The 24,843-nt window shown below is 42.0% G+C and overlaps 1 protein-coding gene across 3 annotated transcripts in view; it reads left to right on the top strand.

Annotated features, from left to right (window-relative positions):
- Positions 1–24,206, top strand: part of LOC120064139 (glycophorin-C-like) — a 44,089-nt gene extending 19,883 nt beyond the window's left edge. For all 3 annotated transcript variants that reach the window (XM_039014506.1, XM_039014505.1, XM_039014504.1), the window contains exons 3-4: positions 22,280–22,321; positions 23,336–24,206. In XM_039014506.1, coding sequence (XP_038870434.1) covers positions 22,280–22,321; positions 23,336–23,532 — 239 coding nt within the window. In that variant the 3' untranslated portion in view covers positions 23,533–24,206. The remainder of the gene's footprint in view (positions 1–22,279; positions 22,322–23,335) is intronic.
- The last annotated feature ends 637 nt before the right edge of the window (positions 24,207–24,843 follow it).

Here is a 24,843-nt window from a genome sequence, read left to right as displayed (position 1 = left end):
ATGATGTAGTGTGGCTCTGCTATTGAACCTGCAGGAGAGCACTGAGGTAATTGAAAGGATCTGGAGTGATTTCATTTCTCAAATATCAATCCTTTAGAAAATATCTGAGGCAAAGTCTCCAGGTGACAGTGTCTGATTTAAGGCTAATACGTGTCTCAGCCGAGGGACATGTGTTAAGTTGGGTATTAATAGCCTAAATTTCAGTTAACAATTGTGGGGGCTGGGCAAAGCTGTTGGCATAGCTGGGGGATTGGTTCACTTTGGTCAGTTAGGTCAAGTAAGGATTTCAGAACATAGTGGAATTGTAATCTGGTCTGCCTGGTTAAATCATGTTTATTGGGGTGTCTATTTGTTTGAGGTTGATGATTGGCACGTATTCAGGGCACCACCTTTTTCTCTTAAGTTGTGTGACTTTCTAAATCTATTCTGTCACTATTCCTCATTCCGTGTTGTAACAAAGTAAAGGAGAAAGGGAAAGGATGAGGGAACAGGAGAACAACGCTGCTACTACTGTATGTGTCCAACACAATATCATCCCAAACCTTCATTAGATCCTAGGTCATCAAACTGTTTTGGCCGTAAGCCCGTGGGCTATCAAGCCCTCGCTTCCCTTCTAGCATCATTTTCCAATATGATCTCCCTGAAACAAAATATTATTTCCCAGTCGCTAAAAACGATATATGTAGCCTGGTGACCAATGAGTCATTCACAATCTTCCACATGTCAACTCTCACAGTAATTAACAATACATTTCCTCTATTCCTATCTCTCTAAAAGATAAAACATTTTCCGTTACGCACTTGTAAACTAACATTGTGCTTGGTACGATTTTAACACTATTTTAATACTATGGTAAACAATATTTCAAACTGACCTTGTGCTTGGTAAACACTTTTAAATTGGCCTTGTGCTTGGTAAACACTATTTTAAACTGACCTTGTAAATGGTAAACAATATTTTAACTGATCTTGTGATTGGTAAACACTATTTTAAATGACCTGTTGCTTGATAAACACTATTTTAAACGGACCTTGTGCTTGGTAAAAACTATTTTATTTCACCTTGTGCTTTGTAAACACAATTTTACCCTGGCCTTGTGCTTGGTAAACGCTATTTTAAACTGGCCTTGTGCTTGGTAAACACTATTTTAAACTGGCCTTGTGCTTGGTAAACACTATTTTAAACTGGCCTTGTGCTTGGTAAATACTATTTTAAACTGACCGTGTGCTTGGTAAACACTATTTTAAACTGGCCTTGTGCTTGGTAAATACTATTTTAAACTGGTCTTGTGCTTGGTAAATACTATTTTAAACTGGCCTTGTGCTTGGTAAATACTATTTTAAACTGGCCTTGTGCTTGGTAAATACTATTTTAAACTGGCCTTGTGCTTGGTAAATACTATTTTAAACTGGCCTTGTGCTTGGTAAACACTATTTTAAACTGGCCTTGTGCTTGGTAAATACTATTTTAAACTGACCGTGTGCTTGGTAAACACTATTTTAAACTGGCCTTGTGCTTGGTAAATACTATTTTAAACTGGTCTTGTGCTTGGTAAATACTATTTTAAACTGGCCTTGTGCTTGGTAAATACTATTTTAAACTGGCCTTGTGCTTGGTAAATACTATTTTAAACTGGTCTTGTGCTTGGTAAACACTATTTTAAACTGGTCTTGTGCTTGGTAAACACTATTTTAAACTGGTCTTGTGCTTGGTAAACACTATTTTAAACTGGCCTTGTGCTTGGTAAATACTATTTTAAACTGACCTTGTGCTTGGTAAACACTATTTTAAACTGGTCTTGTGCTTGGTAAACACTATTTTAAACTGGTCTTGTGCTTGGTAAACACTATTTTAAACTGGTCTTGTGCTTGGTAAATACTATTTTAAACTGGTCTTGTGCTTGGTAAATACTATTTCAAACTGGCCTTGTGCTTGGTAAATACTATTTTAAACTGGTCTTGTGCTTGGTAAATACTATTTTAAACTGGCCTTGTGCTTGGTAAATACTATTTTAAACTGGTCTTGTGCTTGGTAAATACTATTTTAAACTGGCCTTGTGCTTGGTAAATACTATTTTAAACTGGTCTTGTGCTTGGTAAATACTATTTTAACTGACCTTGTGCTTGGTAAATACTATTTTAAACTGGTCTTGTGCTTGGTAAATACTATTTTAAACTGGCCTTGTGCTTGGTAAATACTATTTTAAACTGGTCTTGTGCTTGGTAAATACTATTTTAAACTGGTCTTGTGCTTGGTAAATACTATTTTAAACTGGTCTTGTGCTTGGTAAATACTATTTTAAACTGGTCTTGTGCTTGGTAAATACTATTTTAAACTGGCCTTGTGCTTGGTAAATACTATTTTAAACTGGCCTTGTGCTTGGTAAATACTATTTTAAACTGGTCTTGTGCTTGGTAAATACTATTTTAAACTGGCCTTGTGCTTGGTAAACACTATTTTAAACTGGTCTTGTGCTTGGTAAATACTATTTTAAACTGGCCTTGTGCTTGGTAAATACTATTTTAAACTGACCTTGTGCATGGTAAACACTACTTTAAACTGGTCTTGTGCTTGGTAAACACTATTTTAAACTGGTCTTGTGCTTGGTAAATACTATTTTAAACTGGTCTTGTGCTTGGTAAATACTATTTTAAACTGGTCTTGTGCTTGGTAAACACTATTTTAAACTGGTCTTGTGCTTGGTAAATACTATTTTAAACTGGTCTTGTGCTTGGTAAACACTATTTTAAACTGGTCTTGTGCTTGGTAAACACTATTTTAAACTGGTCTTGTGCTTGGTAAATACTATTTTAAACTGGTCTTGTGCTTGGTAAATACTATTTTAAACTGGTCTTGTGCTTGGTAAACACTATTTTAAACTGGTCTTGTGCTTGGTAAACACTATTTTAAACTGGCCTTGTGCTTGGTAAACACTATTTTAAACTGGTCTTGTGCTTGGTAAATACTATTTTAAACTGGTCTTGTGCTTGGTAAACACTATTTTAAACTGGCCTTGTGCTTGGTAAATACTATTTTAAACTGGTCTTGTGCTTGGTAAACACTATTTTAAACTGACCTTGTGCTTGGTAAATACTATTTTAAACTGGTCTTGTGCTTGGTAAATACTATTTTAAACTGGTCTTGTGCTTGGTAAACACATTAAACAGACAGTTTGCTTGGTAAACACTATTTTAAATTGACCTTGTGCTCGGTACACACTATTTCAAGCTGACCTTGTACTTGGTAAACACTATTTTAAACTGACCTTGCGCTTGGTCAACACTATTTCAAACTGGCCTTCTGCATGGTAAACACTATTTTAAACTGACCTTGTGCTTGGTAAACACTACTTTAAACTGACCTTGTGCATGATAAACAATATTGTAAACTGACCTTGTGCATGGTAAACACTATTTAAACTGACCTTCTGTATGGTAAACACTATTTTAAACTGGTTTGTGCTTGGGAAACACTATTTTAAACTGGTCTTGTGCTTGGGAAACACTATTTTAAACTGGTCTTGTGCTTGGTAAACACTATTTTAAACTGGTCTTGTGCTTGGTAAACACTATTTTAAACTGGTCTTGTGCTTGGTAAACACTATTTTAAACTGGTATTATTCTTGGTAAACACTATTTTAAACTGGTCTTGTGCTTGGGAAACACTATTTTAATCTGACCTTATTCTTGGTAAATACTATTTTAAACTGACCTTATTCTTGGTCAACACTATTTTAAACTGACCTTATTCTTGGTCAACACTATTTTAAACTGACCTTATTCTTGGTCAACACTATTTTAAACTGACCTTATTCTTGGTCAACACTATTTTAACTGGCCTTGCGCTTGGTAAACACTATTTTAAACTGACCTTATTCTTGGTCAACACTATTTTAACTGGCCTTATGCTTGGTAAACACTATTTTAAACTCTGCTTGTGCTTTGTAAACACTATTTTAACTGACCTTGTACTTGGTAAACACTATTTTAAACGTTTTATTTATTTATTTATTTCACCTTTATTTAACCAGGTAGGCAAGTTGAGAACAAGTTCTCATTTACAATTGCGACCTGGCCAAGATAAAGCAAAGCAGTTCGACACATACAACAACACAGAGTTACATATGGAGTAAAACAAACATACAGTAGAAAAATAAGTCTATATACAATGTGAGCAAATGAGGTGAGATAAGGGAGGTAAAGAAAAAATAAATAATAGTAATTTTAAAAAGCCATGGTGGCGAAGTAAATACAATATAGCAAGTAAAACACTGGAATGGTAGATTTGCAGTGGAAGAATGTGCAAAGTAGAGATAGAAATAATGGGGTGCAAAGGAGCAAAATAAATAAATACAGTTGGGAGAGAGGTAGTTGTTTGGGCTAAATTATAGATGGGCTATGTACAGGTGCAGTAATCTGTGAGCTGCTCTGACAGCTGGTGCTTAAAGCTAGTGAGGGAGATAAGTGTTTCCAGTTTCAGAGATTTTTGTAGTTCGTTCCAGTCATTGGCAGCAGAGAACTGGAAGGAGAGGTGGCCAAAGGAAGAATTGGTTTTGGGGGTGACCAGAGAAATATACCTGCTGGAGCGAGTGGATGCTGCTATGGTGACCAGCGAGCTGAGATAAGGGGGGACTTTACCTCGCAGGGTCTTGTAGATGACCTGGAGCCAGTGGGTTTGGCGACGAGTATGAAGTGAGGGCCAGCCAACGAGAGCGTACAGGTCGCAGTGGTGGGTAGTATATGGGGCTTTGGTGAAAAAACGGATGGCACTGTGATAGACTGCATCCAATTTATTGAGTAGGGTATTGGAGGCTATTTTGTAAATGACATCGCCGAAGTCGAGGATCGGTAGGATGGTCAGTTTTACAAGGGTATGTTTGGCAGCATGAGTGAAGGATGCTTTGTTGCAAAATAGGAAGCCAATTCTAGATTTAACTTTGGATTGGAGATGTTTGATGTGAGTCTGGAAGGAGAGTTTACAGTCTAACCAGACACCTAGGTATTTGTAGTTGTCCACATATTCTAAGTCAGAACTGTCCAGAGTAGTGATGTTGGACGGGCGGGCAGGTGCAGGCAGCGATCGGTTGAAGAGCGTGCATTTAGTTTTACTTGTATTTAAGAGCAATTGGAGGCCATGGAAGGAGAGTTGTATGGCATTGAAGCTCGTCTGGAGGGTTGTTAACACAGTGTCCAAAGAAGGGACAGAAGTATACAGAATGGTGTCGTCTGCGTAAAGGTGGATCAGAGACTCACCAGCAGCAAGAGCGACATCATTGATGTATACAGAGAAGAGAGTCGGTCCAAGAATTGAACCCTTGTGGCACCCCCATAGAGACTGCCAGAGGCCCGGACAACAGGGCCTCCGATTTGACACACTGAACTCTATCAGAAAAGTAGTTGGTGAACCAGGCGAGGCAATCATTTGAGAAACCAAGGCTATCGAGTCTGCCGATGAGGATGTGGTGATTGACAGAGTCGAAAGCCTTGGCCAGGTCAATGAATACGGCTGCACAGTATTGTTTCTTATCGATGGCGGTTAAGATATCGTTTAGGACCTTGAGCGTGACTGAGGTGCACCCATGACCAGCTCTGAAACCAGATTGCATAGCGGAGAAGGTATGGTGGGATTCGAAATGGTCGGTAATCTGTTTGTTGACTAGGCTTTCGAAGACCTTAGAAAGGCAGGGTAGGATAGATATAGGTCTGTAGCAGTTTGGGTCAAGAGTGTCCCCCCCTTTGAAGAGGGGAATGACCGCAGCTGCTTTCCAGTCTTTGGGAATCTCAGACGACACGAAAGAGAGGTTGAACAGGTTAGTAATAGGGGTTGCAACAATTTCGGCAGATCATTTTAGAAAAAAAGGGTCCAGATTGTCTAGCCCGGCTGATTTGTAGGGGTCCAGATTTTGCAGCTCTTTCAGAACATCAGCTGACTGGATGGTGACAGTGTTTCCTATCCTCAGTGCAGTGGGCAGCTGGGAGGAGGTGTTCTTATTCTCCATGGACTTTACAGTGTCCCAGAACTGTTTTGAGTTAGTGTTGCAGGAAGCAAATTTCTGCTTGAAAAAGCTAGCCTTGGCTTTTCTAACTGCCTGTGTATATTGGTTTCTAGCTTGCCTGAAAAGTTGCATATCACGGGTGCTGTTCGATGCTAATGCAGAACGCCATAGGATGTTTTTGTGTTGGTTAAGGGCAGTCAGGTCTGGAGAGAACCAAGGGCTATATCTGTTCCTGGTTCTAAATTTCTTGAATGGGGCATGCATATTTAAGATGGTGAGGAAGGCATTTAAAAAAAATAACCAGGCATCCTCTACTGACGGGATGAGATCAATATCCTTCCAGGATACCCCGGCCAGGTCGATTAGAAAGGCCTGCTCGCTGAAGTGTTTCAGGGAGCGTTTGACAGTGATGAGTGGAGGTCGTTTGACCGCTGACCCATTACGGTCCCGTGTGGCTCAGTTGGTAGAGCATGGCGCTTGCAACGCCAGGGTTGTGGGTTCATTCCCCACGGGGGGACCAGGATGAATATGTATGAACTTTCCAATTTGTAAGTCGCTCTGGATAAGAGCGTCTGCTAAATGACTTAAATGTAAATGTAAAATGTAAATTACGGATGCAGGCAATGAGGCAGTGATCGCTGAGATCTTTGAAAACAGCATAGGTGTATTTAGAGGGCAAGTTGGTTTGGATGATATCATTGAAAATTGTGTGAGATTGAGGGTATCAAGCTTAGATTGTAGTATGGCTGGGGTGTTAAGCATGTTCCAGTTTAGGTTGCCTAGCAGCATGAGCTCTGAAGATAGATGGGGGGCAATCATTTCACATATGGTGTCCAGAGCACAGCTGGGGGCAGAGGGTGGTCTATAGCAGGTGGCAACGGTGAGAGACTTATTTTTAGAGAGGTGGATTTTTAAAAGTAGAAGTTCAAATTGTTTGGGTACAGACCTGGATAGTAGGACAGAACTCTGTAGACTATCTTTGCGGTAGATTGCAACACCGCCCCCTTTGGCCGTTCTATCTTGTCTGAAAATGTTGTAGTTAGGGATGGAGATTTCAGAATTTTTGGTGGTCTTCCTAAGCCAGGATTCAGACACGGCTAGAACATCCGGGTTGGCAGAGTGTGCTAAAGCAGTGAATAAAACAAACTTAGGGAGGAGGCTTTCTAATGTTAACATGCATGAAACCAAGGCTATTACGGTTACAGAAGTCATCAAAAGAGAGCGCCTGGGGAATAGGAGTGGAGCTAGGCACTGCAGGGCCTGGATTCACCTCTACATCACCAGAGGAACAGAGGAGTGGGATAAGGGTACGGATAAAAGCTATGAGAATTGGTCGTCTAGAACGTCCAGAACAGAGAGTAAAAGGAGGTTTCTGGGGACGATAAAATAGCTTCAAGGTATAATGTACAGACAAAGGTATTATTTATTCTATTATTATTATTATTCTATTTTAAACTAACCTTATTCTTGGTCAACACTATTTTAACTGGCCTTGTGCTTGGTAAACACGTTCGTCTTTTTCTTTCTTTTTTCCAACGACTTATAAATTCCAGTTGGATTTGTTATCATTTTCGGTCTTTGTTTTGAAGTGTGATATTGGACATTGTCATCAAACAGGATGGGCAAAGGGACAGCCCTGCTTCACCCATTCACTCAGGAAATATGTGTGTCCAGTGTTATATATCATTCTTTAACTGGTCACTCAGGCCACTGACTATTATTAGTGTTATTATTTTCTTTATTACACACCCATGAATTTTGACAAGTCGTTTTCTGACAACAAGGAGAATATATTACACTTTTATATATATTACAATGTTTGGAATATACAGGATAATTATCATGAAATGATCCATTTTGTTATTATCCTTCTCACAACTATATGAAGTTACCACTGTGCTTCCCAGGAGGTTTTGACCTAAAATGTAAGGTTATTGGATAGGTTGTATGGCTTCTGGTGATCTCGGAGAGGGGATCTGCGTGTCACGCCCTGGCCATAGAGAGGCTTTTATTCTCTATTTTGGTTAGGCCAGGGTGTGACTAGAGTGGGCATTCTAGTTTCTTTGTTTCTATGTTTTCTATTTCTTTGTTTTTGGCCGAGTGTGGTTCCCAATCAAAGGCAGCTGTCTATCGTTGTCTCTGATTGGGAATCATACTTAGGCAGCCTTTTATCCCACCTGTGTTTTGTGGGTAGTTATTTTCTGTTTAGCTGTTTTTGTTGCCTGACAGAACTGTGCGCTTGTTATTTTGTTCGAGTGTTTTGATAAATAAAAAATCATGAACACTTTTCACGCTGCACTTTGGTCCACTTCTTCCGACGACAGGTGTTACAGAACTACCCACCACCAAAGGACCAAGCAGCGTGGCCAGGAGGAGCAGGGATCCCGGGCCCGGGAGAAGAGTGAGTGGAGGACCTCATGGACATGGGAGGAGACAAGACCCTGCCATGGAAACAGGCGGAAACAGCAAGGGAGGAACGGCATTGAGGCAAGCACGAGAGGCAGCCCCAAAGAAATTGTGTGGGGGTGGCACACGGGGAGAGTGCCAGAGTCAGGGTTCAGACCTGAGCCAACTCCTCATGCTTACCGTGGGGAGCGAGTGACCGGTCAAGCACCATGCTATCCGGTTCTGCGCACCATGCCTTCAGTGCGCATCCACAGCCCGGTGCGCTCTCTGTGCAAGCTCCCCGCAGTGGCCGTGCTAGAGTGGGCATTCAGCCAGGACGGATTGTGCCGGCTCAGCGTTCCTGGCCTCCGGTGCGTCTCTTCGGCCCAGGTTATCCTGCGCCAGCTCTACGCACGGTGTCCCCGGTTCGCCAGCAAAGCCCAGTGCGGCCTGTTCCAGCTCCCCGCACTTGCCGGGCTAAGGGGGGTATCTAGCCAGGACGAGTTATGCCAGCTCTGCTCTCCAGACCTCCGGTGCGCCTCCACGGTCCAGTGTGTCCTGCGCTGGCTCTACGCACTATGCCTCCAGTGCGCCGTCATAGCCCAGTGCGTCCTGTGCCAGCTCTCCACACTCACCGAGCTAAAGTGGGTATCCAGCAAAGACGCGTTGTGGCAGCTCCACGTACCAGGCTTCCAATACGTCTCCTCAGTCCGGTGAGACCTGTTCCGGCTCCACGTACAAAGCCTCCAGTGATGATCCATGGCATGAAGCCTCCAGTGATGATCCATGGCACGAAGCCTCCAGTGATGATCCATGGCACGAAGCCTCCAGTGATGATCCATGGCACGAAGCCTCCAGTGATGATCCATGGCACGAAGCCTCCAGTGATGATCCATGGCTCGGGCCTGCAGCGAGGATCCATGGCACGAAGCCTCCAGCGTTGATCCACGGTCCAGAGCCTCCAGCGACGGTCCCCAGTCCGGATCCTCCAGCGACAGTCCCCAGTCCGGAGCCTCCAGCGACGGTTCCCAGTCCGAAGCCTCCGGCGATGATCGGTGGTCTGGTTCCTCCGGCGATGATCTGCTGTCCGGTTCCTCCAGTGAAGGTCCATGCACCAGGGCCGCCACCAAAGCGGAGGGATCTGCGGGCGGCGGGGGGTCTACGTCCCGCACCGGAGCCTCCGCCGTAAGGGATGCCCACCCGGACCCTCCCCTTTAGAGTCAGGTTTTGCGGCCGGAGTCCGCACCTTTGGGTGGTGTACTGTCACGCCCTGGCCATAGAGAGGCTTTTATTCTCTATTTTGGTTAGGCCCGCGTGTGACTAGGGTGGGCATTCTAGTTTCTTTATTTCTATGCTTTCTATTTCTTTGTTTTTGGCTGAGTGTGGTTCCCAATCAGAGGCAGCTGTCTATCGTTGTATCTGATTGGGAATCATACTTAGGCAGCCTTTTCCCCACCTGTGTTTTGTGGGTAGTTATTTTCTGTTTAGCTATTTTTGTTGCCTGCCAGAACTGTGCACTTTTGTTTTTTCTACTTTGTTATTTTGTTTGAGTGTTTTGATAAATAAAAAATCATGAACACTTTTCACGCTGCTCTTTGGTCCACGCCTTCTGACGAATAAGTGAACCTACAAGGGGAAGAAAGATAATTTGTTTTATCTTAGTCAGAGCTGGGATGTTGGATCGAATGTTATATTGAGAGCCGTCCTCATGGTGGCATCATAAATGATCAGATGTCAATCTAGAGGCTTCCTCACCGGGTTAATTACTTTTAGAGTATTCCATGGCAGTCCGATGATAACTTTGTCATCGATCATTGTAGGAGGAGAACTTTGATCTTGCAACAGAACTAGCAGATGGAGCCTAGGGAGTCTAAGAGAGTGGGAGAGAGATAGCGAGAGGAAAGCCTGAACACAGGCGGATACAGACAGAGGAAAGCACAGAGAGGATGTGGGGGAGAAGCAAGATAAGTGAAAAGGGAGAGAAATGCCAAATATTTGAGACTCAGTGTAATGGTTATGTGGAGTGGGTGGGGGGAGTGGAGGGGCCCAGTACAGCCCACTAGATGACAAACAAGCGGTTCTGCCAATTCCCTTTAGCCTCAGCACGAAAGCCCCACTCCTCTATTTCCTCTCTACCTTTCACTCTTCCTCTCCCTGTCTTTGTATATACTTACAAGCTCATCTCTTTGTCCTCCTCTTCCTATATTTCTCTCAATTTCTTCCACTTTCTATCCCTCACACTGCCAGCCTTCTATCCCTCACACTGTCAGCCTTCTATCCCTCACACTGCCAGCCTTCTATCCCTCACACTGTCAGCTTTCTATCCCTCACACTGTCAGCCTTCTATCCCTCACACTGCCAGCCTTCTATCCCTCACACTGCCAGCCTTCTATCCCTCACACTGCCAGCCTTCTATCCCTCACACTGTCAGCCTTCTATCCCTCACACTGTCAGCCTTCTATCCCTCACACTGTCAGCCTTCTATCCCTCACACTGCCAGCCTTCTATCCCTCACACTGTCAGCCTTCTATCCCTCACACTGTCAGCCTTCTATCCCTCACACTGTCAGCTTTCTATCCCTCACACTGTCAGCTTTCTTTCCCTCACACTGCCAGCCTTCTATCCCTCACACTGTCAGCCTTCTATCCCTCACACTGTCAGCCTTCTATCCCTCACACTGTCAGCTTTCTATCCCTCACACTGTCAGCTTTCTTTCCCTCACACTGTCAGCTTTCTTTCCCTCACACTGCCAGCCTTCTATCCCTCACACTGTCAGCCTTCTATCCCTCACACTGTCAGCTGTTGGCCTACTCACTCACTTGCTTCCTTACAGAGCTGTTATTGAAATGTTTTCATTGAGAATTCTGGTTCTGATCAGCATTTGATCCTCTGTCTTAAAACGGATAAGGGTTGTCAGGGTAGCAATGAGTAAGGAAATAGCCGTGGAAGGAAAAGGTGCATTTTGGATGATCATGGCACATGGGTAGTTTTCCAGAAACCAACATTGAGCATAGTTAACTTGTTACAACACATAACATGGTCAGGTCCCAACCTCAGGTCCCAAGAAGCGCTCCCTCAAGGACTCATTTTCTGATAGGATCTCTCTTACAATCACGCCTACAGCCAGAAGAAATATGCTTTTCGCCCCAGGTTGATCGGAGGCCTGATAATAAAAAGTTTTCAACACTGAAAATACAGGTTTGTGAAGTCTGTGCAGTTTAACACAAAAAGGTGTCTGACAAGCAATAAACTCCAACTCAACACTTCACCCACTAACTGGATGATAAATGTGGCTTTTACTCCACTCCCCTCAAGGCTACAATGAGACCTGGCCTTCCTCTGTATACATCCTTTCACTCCACAAATTAGCTTCACTTAGTAACCTTGGCACAATTACAAGACCTCAGACGACATCCCAATTTACCTTAAACACAGACAGTGCATTATCTACTGTTTCTAGACTAAGGTTACTGATAATTGTGTTTGTTCAGTGGACCCTAATTCACTGATAACAGCTGGCTGTTTTGATCCCACATATAAAAAATGCCCTCATGTATCTGCAAAATGGATTGAGTAAAAGATGAGTTGTTTTGTACACTCTGTGTTGAAACCTTGAAGCTGTTTTCTTTAAACTACCTCCCTCTCTCTCTCTGCCCATGTAGACAGAACTATTCTGATAATTGCTTTGCGGTAGTTTGTAAAGACCTCATTGCAAGTTCATTAACGATGTTCCCATATTGCTAGATTGCACTGGTGTAACACATGGGGATGAGTGAAAGGTACTTCTCATCCTGAAGTGTCCCCACTTGCACCAGCGAATAGTTTTCTTTCCCCGTGACATCAGCTGGTGTTAAGATGCTTCCGGAGGGTTCAAGCTTCCTGGGTTCAAGCTTCGGTGTGAGCCGAATCAGGAGGAAGTCGTAGTCGCTAAGCAAGCAGCGTGACGTCCTTTACACTGGCATTGCTTGCGTTTCATCAAAGAATCTACTGCTATTGAAAAGAGATTGCACTATTGCTCCTCCCAATCAACCCAGTCTAAAGCAGCAGAAGAAAGAAAGTCATTAGAATGCGTTGATTAGTTATGCCTGGCAGGCCATTTTCAGAGAGATAACTTTATTCAAATGTGAAGTCGTTCTGCTGCTTCGTCCCTCAGGCGGTCATTAACCTCTATTACCAAGACCCGAGTGGCGCAGCGGTCTAAGGCACTCAGTGCAAGAGGCGTCACTACAGTCCCTCGTTCAAATCCAGGCTATATCACATCCGGCCGTGATTGGGAGTCCCATAGGGTGGCGCACAATTGGCTCAACGTTGTCTGGGTTTGGCCGGGGTAGGCCGTCATTGTAAATAATAATTTGTTCTTAACTGACTTGCCTAGTTAAATAAAAGTTCAATTAAATTTTTTACATTTTAAATATGATCAACCTGCATCACTGATACAGAACGCACTAGAACACCAATATCTAGCTTAGCCTCGTCGAGAACCAGGCTTGGGAGGTGATTTTGGAGGTATAGCAACGCGAGACTATATCTAGCCTAAATGCCTGCCATGCAGCTTCAACTGTGTTTTGCATGAGATCTCTCAACACAATGCTTTCTGGTAATACTGAACATGTACAGTTCATCAGCGAAGATACCGTCCACTGTCAGCGCTGTCATGGGCATGTACTAAAGCAGAGTAACTAGCATTCACATTGTTAATTGGCGGTATAAAGAAAACGTGAAATGGCGGTTCCCATTAGGGATCTGTATTTAGCTAATGAACTCACAGAGGCAAATCAAACCTCTCATATGAATCCCCTTTAAAATTGCATGTGTGCATGGTTTTAGAGCTGATAAGATGCCTCCCTCCCACCCCTACCCTTCATTTCCTCCGTATCCTTATCACAAGGTGACTTGGAGGTCAGTGCATGAATAGAATATTTGAGGGGGAAAAATGTGTCTGGAACGTGACAGAGAAAAGGATGCTTTGGTCAGCTCAAACAAAGTAGTCATTTTGATTAATAGGGCACGATTGTTTTCTCTGACAACAAAGTTCATGTAACCAAGAAAATGGAGTAAGACTGGATTACAGTCCATTGTACACACTCATACATACCTGTCCATTCTGCCCTTTGTGTAGTCTATCCGGAAGTTCCACTGTTGGACTTAATGGAATGGAAGCAGTAAGCTCAGCCTTTCAGTTCCTCAAAAAGAGCTTTGAACTGCTGACTCTGGTGATGAAATTAAATTACATTTTTCAGTCAGCAATTTATTACCTATTCATTGAATGGTTGGTGTTTAGCCCATCATTTAGTGGATGTTTTCAACCTAAGTTAGGCATTACAATATTATTTTAGTTGTACAGTACCATACCAGTCTTACTCTGATCGTGTTCTTACTGCAGGGGATAAATAAGAAATGTGTCATGTGATGTGACGAGGAAAATTAATGAGCAAGTCAAAGTGATTTTTTTAGTACCTGCAGTGTGCAGGAGAGGCAGGGTTCAGATCACATGTACATTAATTATAGATTCAAGTTTTTCAAAAGTCAAATACGTTTTGGAGCCCAGGAAAGGAGTCTGAGGGGGAGAGACGATGCGAACTTTGCATATTAAAACTTATCTGCGCGGATGAAGTTCCTTTGGCCGGCAAATTTAAACATTGAACATTTTCCTCAGGAGCATTATCTTAATGCTTTCTACGACCCTGATGCTGGGAGGAAGTTCACTGTTTTTATGTAATACTTGCAGTCTCAATACCAGAGGAGTATTTGGTGTGAGTGGTTATCTTTGTTCATGGTTACTTGTGTAACATATAACTAAGAATAGCGGTGTTAATAATGGTTGGTGCTTAGCTCATCCACAAGCACAAATGCTGTATATTGAACATGCAGTAGGCTTTCTCGACATGCAGTATTTATATATTCTGAAAATGAAGTACACAGTATAATAAAGAAATACATAAAGAAATAACTCTTAGCGCCAGAGGAACTGCAATACGATTATGTTTAACGAAGGTACAGCCTCTCCACCTGCTCCACACCTCCAAAGGTGTGCATTTCATTTTAAAGGACACTTAGTATTTTTATTTTTAGACAGCTGCCCTCCGTGTGTTAAATAATACAAGACGAGCATCCATCTCTGTGGAACGTCACCCAAAGAGGAAGAGCCGAGAGAGATGTGGAGAGAGTGGTGTTTAGCCCGGCATTTAGTGGATGTTTTCAACCTAAGTTAGGCACAGGCAGCGGGCCACGGCTGAGCTGTTTGCTGAAGGAAATCAGGAGTCCGTCATATCCACCAGACAACAACAGGTGGGAAATACAGTAGAAAGAAATGCCCTTTCAATTATTTATTTTTAATCCACCGAGATGGTGAAACTATGAATGTTGTCTTTGAACGCTGTCTGTCCATCCTTGAAATTTGAAATAAGTATTGAAGAGTTGGTGTTTTATTAATTTCTATTCCCCTTGCAGTTTTAGCAGAATTCATATCTATTGCCTACATGTTTAACACTTCTGATGTTAGTCTCCCAAACTCATGTTGTTTGGTAGACCCTACTTCTCAGACTGAGCTGAAGATTATTCCCAAACTCCTTCTGCCACTTTATTGGGGCCAATAAACTAACAAAATGAACATCTCGACTCATCCAACAAGTACAACTTACCAACAACGTGACGACTGTAGATTTGATTTCGAAACATTATTGTGTTGCCACAGCACAGATGGTCTCAAGTGACTCCTGCCAGAAAACCAAGAGTGTTGTTATTGTCATGGTTACCTTTCAAGACTTATCACAAGTCTATTAATGACATGCCCTGTGCGAGCTGGCCCAGAGAGGGAACCAGGAAATGGACTGTCCCACTGCCATACTCCCATGCTAGAAACTACATTGGAGAAACAACTGCACTACGCGATACAGATTAGTTAAGATTGGTTCATGCAGTGTGATAGGCCTCCATCTTGCTTCTCACAGTATCTAACATTTAAATTAATATGATTTACTTTCCCTTACAATGGCCACTAAATTGGTATACAGCTTACATTCTCCTTTTTTATTCCTTATTTCTCTTGTTGTTGTTTTTATACTGCACTATTGGGAAGGGCTTGCAAGTTAAGCATTTCACTGTACTTGCGCATGTGACGAATAAAACTTGAAAACTTGAAACTTGAAATTGGACCACCATTTAGGGACGAAGAGCCACTGGAGCTAGATTGCAGCCAGGCTTTATTTATTTCCTGGGAATACCATATCAGCCCGGTGTCAGCCATAGACCTGCAGGGTGGAATTAATTTGGCTTCCAGTTCCCCCTTCCTTCCTACAGGGAGACACTTACCAGCCCTGCTTCACAGTCGGCTTTCGGCAAGATTAACGCCACTTCTGGGAATGCGATGAAAGCAGTGTATCTCGCTCCCGGGGCAAGGTTTTCTGCGGATGTGTTGGCCAAATGTGTGAAAGAAGTGAAAGGAGGAGGAGGGGATGAATGATGGTGCTCTCATGCTCTGTGGCACCCGATACCCACCACCACCCTCCAACACCCTCCAACATGCCTTGGCCTGCCTGTCAGCCCCTTTGGGTACTGGTGATGGGAAGAGAAATCTGCCCTTGGGTGTGGCTCAGCTGTCCCCATCGGGCGGTGCCACTCTCCATGTTGCGGCGGCAAGCGGATCTTGGATCTGAGGCTAATGAGGAGTCAACTCCGGGCAAATTTGGCAAATTTATCAGGGATTTGAACTCTCTCCTCGGCTCCCAGATCTACAAATAAAATAAAGTCAAATGTCATTTGTCACATGCTTGGTAAACAACAGGTGTAGACTAACAGTGACATGCTCAGTTCCAACAACGCAGAGTTAAAGATAGAAATAGAAATAGTGACATAAGGAACGAAATACACAGTGAATAACAAATAACAATTATGAGTCAAAAACAACATTTCTATATACAGGAAGTACCAGGTCATAACATGGCTATATACAGGAAGTACCAGGTCATAACATGGCTATATACAGGAAGTACCAGGTAATAACATGGCTATATACAGGGAGTACCAGGTAATAACATGGCTATATACGGTAAGTACCAGGTCATAACATTGCTATATACAGCGAGTACCAGGTAATAGCATGGCTATATATAGGGAGTACCAGGTAATAACATGGCTATATACAGGAAGTACCAGGTAATAACATGGCTATATACAGGAAGTACCAGGTAATAACACGGCTATATACAGGGAGTAATAGGTAATAACATGGCTATATACAGGAAGTACCAGGTCATAACATGGCTATATACAGGAAGTAATAGGTAATAACATGGCTATATACAGGAAGTACCAGGTAATAACACGGCTATATACAGGGAGTAAATCATTATGGGGTATTGTATGTGGATTGACGAGGAAAAACATTTATTTAATCCATTTTAGAATAAGACTAATGTAACAAAATGTGGTCTGAATAATTTCCGAATACACTGTACAGCTGAATACAATCAACTGAAATGTGTCTTCCACATTGGAGCAGTAGCATCAGCGCATGTGGTGAGTGTGAAAGTGTGTGTGTGTGTGGCGTCATTATGCATGTGTGTGCATGTTATGTATGTGTAGGCGTGTGGATAGAGACCAGTGTGTGTGCACAGAGTCATTTAACCTCCAACGAATGACAGAATATCTCCCACTTGGCAAAATAAAGTTGATGATTATACAGATAACGGGAAGATGAAAAGTGGAAATAGTTAAAATATCAAAGTATCAGGGACCAACTCTGTTCAAAAAATATGCACATCTAGTCTCATATCGTTTTTTGATCACACATTCTCTACCGAAGCTCTCATATTATGGGCAGCAATACGAGGCAGGGGACATGTTACAGTGGTATGTGGACATGCATAGTATGCAACGTATGGATTACAGAATAAAGTTAGGAATTTTCATGCAACACAGGAGTTAGGATTTGGAGTTTTAGTGGGATTGGGACAATAGGAAAATAGCCTAGGCTCTATATAAGGCTATATACAGTAAGGCTACCACGTGACTCAATAGATACAAAATACACTTGATTTAGGCTACATTATTGTATGCTATATGTTTCTGATCAGTGATAGATGTACAAACAAATAAATTAGCTACCACTTCCACTTGTCCAGCCAAAGGTTAATTAACCAAATATACTGTAACGCTCGTCGTGGGTGGAAGAAGAGGAGGACCAATGCGCAACGTGGTAAGTGTCCATATTGTTTTTAATACGAATACTGAACACTGAACAAAAACAATAAACCGACAAACGAACAGTCCTGTACGGTGAAGCAAAACACAGAAGAGAAAATAATCACCCACAACACACAATGACAAACAGGCTACCTAAATATGGCTCCCAATCAGAGACAACGACTGACACCTGCCTCTGATTGAGAACCATACTAGGCCCAACACATAGAAATCTAACAACAGAACAAAACATAGAAAACAACATAGAATGCCCACCCCAACTCACGCCCTGACCAAACTAAAATAAAGACATAAAAAGGAACTAAGGTCAGAACGTGACATATACAAAGAGATTAAGTGAAACAAAATCACATTGATTGATTATCAGACACAGGCTTTTGGTAGGGAGTAGAACAGGCTGAAGAGAAAAATCCACTTGTATAACATGCTAGCAAAATGTTCTGATCAGCTAATATATAAGCAAACTAGAATAAAGATGACCATTAGCACTCACCTCAATGTATCTAACATTTCCTCAGCTTAACTGTTACCAGATATCAAAACAGAGATTCAGTGAAAACAAAAATCTGGCATTGATTTATTTATCGATTTATTGATTTATCAACCCCCCCCCCCAATTTCAATTACGATCTTGTCTCATCGCTGCAACTCCCCAACGGGTTCGGGAGAGGCGAAGGTTGAATCATGCGCCCTCCGAAACATGACCCGCTAAACCGCGTTCCTTAACACTCGCCCGCTTAACCCGGAAGCCAGCTACAACAACATGTCGGAGGAAATTGACTACCGAAGTCAGCCTGCAGGAGCTCGGCCCGCCACAAGGAGTCGCTAGAGCGTGATGAGCCAAGTAAAGCCCCCGCCCCCCGTTATTCAATATCTTAATCATTCAGTTGATCATAACTAAAGTGAGTTTTCCTCTCTCTGAGCTTTTTCCTCATCTCCTCACTCCGCTGCCAGCCGAGGTGGCACCAGTTTAAATACCTAAAGCCTACTGTTTTCTAGAAATTTGGCTTTTTTTTGTGTTCCGGCTCATTTCATTTCTGTGATGTTGGACTAGGCCTGGGCTCGGGCTATGTAATTTTCTGGGTCTTGTCATTTAATATTTTCAGGAAATGTGAATTGTGGTCCCAGGACAATCCCGGTGTTAATCTCTAGTGATTAGTCCTACCACCGTCGTTTCGTCAGCACTTGATGATGGTGTCATGGTCATGTGTGGCCACGCAGCCGTGGGTGAACAGGGAGTACAGGAGCGGACTAAGCACGCACCCCTGAGGGGCCCCAATGTTGATGGGCAGCATGGCGGATGTGTTGTTACCTACCCTCACTGCTTGGGGGGGCGGCCCGTCAGGAATTCCAGGATCCAATTGCAGAGGGAGGTATTTAGTCCCAGGGTCCTGAGCTTGGTGATGAGCTTGGAGGGGACTATGGTGTTGAATCCTGAGCTGTAATCAATGAACAACACTCTTACATATGTATTAATTTTATCCAGGTGGGTGAGGGCAGTATGGAATACAATAGAGATTGCGTCATCTGAGGAGGCGGTATGCAAATTGTAGTAGGTCCAGGGTGTCTGGGATGATGGTGTTGATGTGAGCCATGACCAGCCTTTCAAAGCATTTCATGGCTGTAGATGTGAGTGCTACGGGGCGATAATCACTTAGACAGGTTACCTTGGCATTTTTAGGTATGGGCTATGATGGTCTGCTTGAAACACGTAGGTATTACAGACCGGGTCAGGGAGAGTTTGAAAATGACACTTGCCAGCTGGTCAGCGCATGCTCTGAGCATTCGTCCTGATATTCCGTCTGGCCCCACGGGCCTTCGAATTTTAACCCGTTTAAAGGTCTTACTCACATCGGCTATGGAGAGTTAACCCGTTAACCCGTTCCCCTACCCTGAATTATAGATGGAGATATTTTTGCTTTTAAAATAGGATAGGCTGCCTGCCTGCCTGCCTGCCTCTGAATTTCACCAAGCATCTTAGTAGCAACTTGAAGTAACTGTCCAGTGAAAATCTTACTTTTAAAATATTCTGTTAACTCATACCCTGAAGATGTTGTTGCCTCATCCTATAGTCGTATGTGTGGCCAAAGCACAAATTTGAGAAAAAAACACTTCAAAAACCCCACCTCAAACTTGTATCTCAAACAGACCATTTAAAAAATGCTTGCTATTTCCTCAGTAAAGGAGGATGACCTGGCCAATTAGCAGCCTACTCGCATGAATATTTTTTATGTTTTTATTACCGGTATACATCCACACCATTCTGTTGTTGGGGTACGCCTACACCATTCCAACACAGAAAAACAGCTTTTTAACATAATTAGTAAATACACATTTGGAAGGAAAACTCATTCACTCATATTGTAATTAATTACAAGTAATATTTCATTAAAATCTGGAAACACTGGCTAGTTACTTTAAACCAGGGTTGGGCAACTTTGATAAAGACACGGTGGTTGGAACCAAATATATCATATTTGGACTCATCAGACCAAAGCACAGATTTCCACCGGTCTAATGTCCGTTGCTCGTGTTTCTTGGCCCAGGCAAGTCTCTTCTTCTAATTGGTGTCCTTTAGCAGTGGTTTCTTTGCAGCAATTCGACCATGAAGGCCTGATTCACGCAGTCTCCTCTGAACAGTTGATGTTGACATGTGTCTCTTACTTGAACAATGTGAAGCATTTATTTGGGCTGCAATCTGAGGTGCAGTTAACTCTAATGAACTTATCCTCTGCAGCAGAGCTAACTCTGGGTCTTCCTTTCCTGTGGGGGTCCTCATGAGATCCAGTTTCATCATAGCACTTGATGGTTTTTGCATCTGCACTTGAAGAAACTTTCAAAGTTCTTGAAATTTTCCGGAATGACTGACATTCATGTCTTAAAGTAATGATGGACTGTCGTTTCTCATTGCTTATTTGAGCTGTTCTTGCCATAATATGGACTTGGTCTTTGTTCTAAATAGGGCTAAATTCTGTATAGCACCCTTACCTTGGCACAGCACAACTGATTGGCTCAAAAAAATTAAGAAAGAAAGAAATTCCACAAATTAACTTTTAACAAGGCACACGTGTTTATTGAAATGCATTCCAGGTGACTACCTCATGAATCTGGTTGAGAGAATGCCAAGAGTGTGCAAAGCTGTCATCAAGGCAAAGGGTGGCTACTTTGAAGAATCTCAAATATATTTTGATTTGTTCAACACTTTTTTGGTTACTACATGATTCCATATGTGTTATTTCATAGTTTTGATGTTTTCACTATTATTCTACAATGTAGAAAATAGTAGAAATAAAGAAAAAACCCTGAATGAGTAGGTGTGTCCAAACTTTTGACTGGTACTGTAAGTATTCACACCCTTGAGTCAATACATGTTAGAATCACCTTTGGCAGCGATTACAGTTGTTACAGTCTTTCTGGGTAAGTTGAAAGAGTACAGTTTTGTAACAAAATATTGAGCAACATTGCCTACCTACATTTTGTAAGAAGTATATCAGTTGTACCTGTTGTGTAATTATGTAAAAATATTGTTTCAGACAACTATTACTACAAAGTAAGACAGTGAGGAGACTATTATGATTATACGTTTCTTGAGTGAAAGTAATATTGTCTTCTTAGTCTTGCTCTGCATTCCACAACCAAGTCTTGCCTGCTATTCCAGTACATACACAGGTCTGAGTGTACAGTAGTAGCAGCCTTCATTACTACTGTTGGTGGGTTCATTTTTCCATTATGTGTTTTGAGTTTTCGCATTCTGAATGATGTTATGCATTCCAGGGAGCAGAGATGGTCTGTGAGTCTGCATCTAAAATGGCCAATCAAGAGTTAATGACGGTTTTGGTATTCATACATGCATATCGAGGTCACCTGGAACAGGCAAGCATTTGTCAAAGTCCATTGTCCTAAAGCTCTTAGTTTTTTACTGAATTTAAGAAAGATATTGTGATTTAGTTACTGAAAGAGCCACACCCATGGGGATGTTTAGAGTTGTCCCTTTCCCACCATAGCTGCTTCACTTAGGCTGTAACTACAGTACACACTGGGATCTGTTGTTTCTCTCCCTTCATCCCAAATGAACAGGTTCTGTAATGCCCCTTTATTTGCTGAGAATATGTCCACATTGTAAACATTGCATCGTGATGAGGATCTAATGAGTGGGCGAACACCTAGATGTTTTGGGTGATTAGGCATTAATGAGGCTGCCTTTTAATTGCGCACTTCTGGGAAGTAATGAAGAAAAAATATATTTCTTTAGCTATAGCGCTTTCTCAAGCTTGCGAGGATCGATCTCCATTTTGGATCTCACGTTGTGTTTTTATAGATGACATAGTTTCGTCTCTGGCTGACTGACTCTTTCACTGTCCTTCAGAGAAAGTCAAGTCAAGGCGGGCAGATGTTGCATGCACTATAATTCATGATTACCTTTAATCCCTTTCTCCAATGAGAGTTTTGTCTGTCCCCCGGTGACAGATACAAAAAACCTCTGCACACACACCAGGGAAACAGCTGTCTATTAAAACCCTCCTGAAAGAGTCACATGTTAAAGAAGTCTGGGGAAAATAAATATGAATGTGGTTCAAGATACATGGCATAAATTGAAGGTAATAATAACTACACACTGTACTGTATGTAACTTATGTATGTAACCTAAAGTATATTAGCACATGATCTGAAATCACTTTATTTTTGCCTTCTTAGATTATGACGTGGACGATGGATACTTGGATGCCATACTAGGTGGTGAGTTATAACAGAGTCCCTCTCATGCTCAGAACATTCAAAGGCCTTCCATGCCTTGCCTCCCTCTGCAAACCTCATCCACATCGATGTTGCTGATAGATTTGATGCTGGAGGCAGACATCCCCCTACATTTAATGATGGTGATGCATGCAACACAAAGACATCTCTTTCTCTTTCTTTCAGATAGCAAGCAGAGTCTGCTAAATGTTTCGGAACAGAGCTATATAAAACCATTTTTTGAAGTCAGTCAACCAACAGGCCAAATTTAAAATGTAATGCTACTGTTATTTTTATGGCACAAAATATTGCCGTTGTCTGCCAACAGCTGTAACAGACCACGAAATATGCATTTAAAAAGACATTGTTCTTCTTCTGCCAGTAATGTGTTCAAATCAGAATCTAGCCTGAAACTGCCTTTTTATTACCAAGAGACTGGCATTCCACAAAATAGACAATTAAGTCACAAAACATCTTCACAAGTTGTGGTTTTCTTCCTCAGGCAGTTCCTTCAAACTTAACGGTTCACTGTAGGACAAACTGTCTCTCCTATCACAGTACTGCTACCATTCACTGTTGGCAAACCATCACGTTGAACATTGATTGAACAATTCTTATTTGAAAATAACAGAGAAACAGCTGTTTAGGCCTGTACACTCTGGTTAGGCCTGTACACCCTGGTTAGGCCTGTACACCCTGGTTAGGCCTGTAATCTCTGAACACTACATAACAAACGTTTGTTTTGCACTGCACTCTGTTGGCAGGTTGGTGCTTGATGTGTATTTTAGAGATGTATATCCCTTTTGGGTTGGTGTTTACCAACTAATCAAGAAGCAGTCTTCTTCTGATCCACATACATTCCAATGACCTTGCCATGTCAAAGATCAATGACACTTCAAGGTCAAAGTCCTACCTGTGCAGAATCGTGGGCTATTGTGAAAACCATCCCCATTGTATTTTGCCATTGTCATTGTGAGACAAAAGTCCTTGCTATAACATTCTCATCTCTATTTGCAGCTGTCATTGCTGCTGTGGTCCTGGTGTTGGTGTGCCTGGCGGTGGTAGTAATTCGCTATATGTACCGGCACAAGGGCACATACCACACCAACGAGGCCAAGGGCACTGAGTTTGCCGAAACAGCGGATGCGGCACTCCGGGGCGACCCGGCTCTGCAGGATGCCATGGACGAGAGCAAGAAGGAGTACTTTATCTGAGCAGTGGCGTCCCCTGCTGTTTCCAATGGACTTTAGCCTATGGACTCTAGGTATTTTGGGGTTGGAGAATAGAAAGTCTGGAGACTGGATGAAAATGACCTTGCTGTACTTAAGTGAATAATGTCCTATCAGTTAAAGATTATCTGCTTCTATAGCTAAAGGTCTCTTTTCCTGATGAGACTGGCTAAAGGTCTCTTTTCCTGATGACACTGGCTAAAGGTCTCTTTTCCTGATGAGACTCTGATCAGTGACTGAATAGACAACAATTTACCAAAGATGCATCTTAATAACAATAATATTAATTCAGTATTCTTCCCCCCCTACCAGTTTTCCTCTTTAATATATTTGGCATATCACCAAACACATAGATACAAAACATTGACTTTGCTATTAGGAGGCTATATTTGAAGAGTTGATTTCCAAAATATTATATCCACCAATTTTTCACATTTGTGTTTTTTCATCAGAAATTATTACTTATACATGTGTGTGTAAAATATTACTGTTCTCAGATTTTTTATTCATTGATTTTAGATGTGTATAAAAATGTGTTTCTTTTTGCTAAACACTACATATCAATTGTTTAGCTGGAATGGAATGTTCATATCCTGTTAATTTGACTGTGATATGTGGTTGTGTCACCTAGCTATCTTAAGGTTAATGCACTTACTGTAAGTTGCTCTGCATAAGAGAATCTGCTAAATTACTTAAATGTCAAATGTAAACATATGGAATTGTTTTAAGATGTCATACCATGGATCATTTATCTATTGGATTTTCATTTTTAGGATCCCTGTAGGTATCCCCCAAAAAATATGTTAAAAAAAGATATGATAAAATATTGAATTTGATCTTTACTACTACAGCCCATGGAAACTCATTAAATAACATCATCATCAATTGCAAAAAAGACAGTCAATTTTTTTTTTAATAAGGAATAAGGTTTTGAAGAGTCTGTCCTAAATCTAGGAGATATAAGAAAGCTCAGGAAATATTTAAGTTTTTTGGACACATATTTACCCCCTTTTTTGTTTGTTGGCACAAAACTACCTCCATACTTCCATTCATTTTTTAACCAGTACCTGGTGACCTTCAGATGAGTCTCATGGCACTTGTGTCCATAGTGGGGTCATATTAGTTTGTAGCCAAAATGGTTTGGACGCTACAGACAGAAGTTGGCACATCGGCGGTACCGACTTCAGACGAGTCCCATGTGGGTCATAGCGGAGAACATCATCGTGTTCGTGAGAGTCTCATCTTTACATCTTTCTATTTGGTTATATTAGTTAGTAGGCCAAACCGTTCGGACAC

The sequence above is a fragment of the Salvelinus namaycush genome, chromosome 19 (assembly GCF_016432855.1).
Source record: "Salvelinus namaycush isolate Seneca chromosome 19, SaNama_1.0, whole genome shotgun sequence".
NCBI lineage: Eukaryota > Metazoa > Chordata > Actinopteri > Salmoniformes > Salmonidae > Salvelinus > Salvelinus namaycush.
The sequence above is the reverse complement of the archived record's forward strand: the minus strand, read 5'-3'. Positions and strand labels throughout refer to the sequence as shown.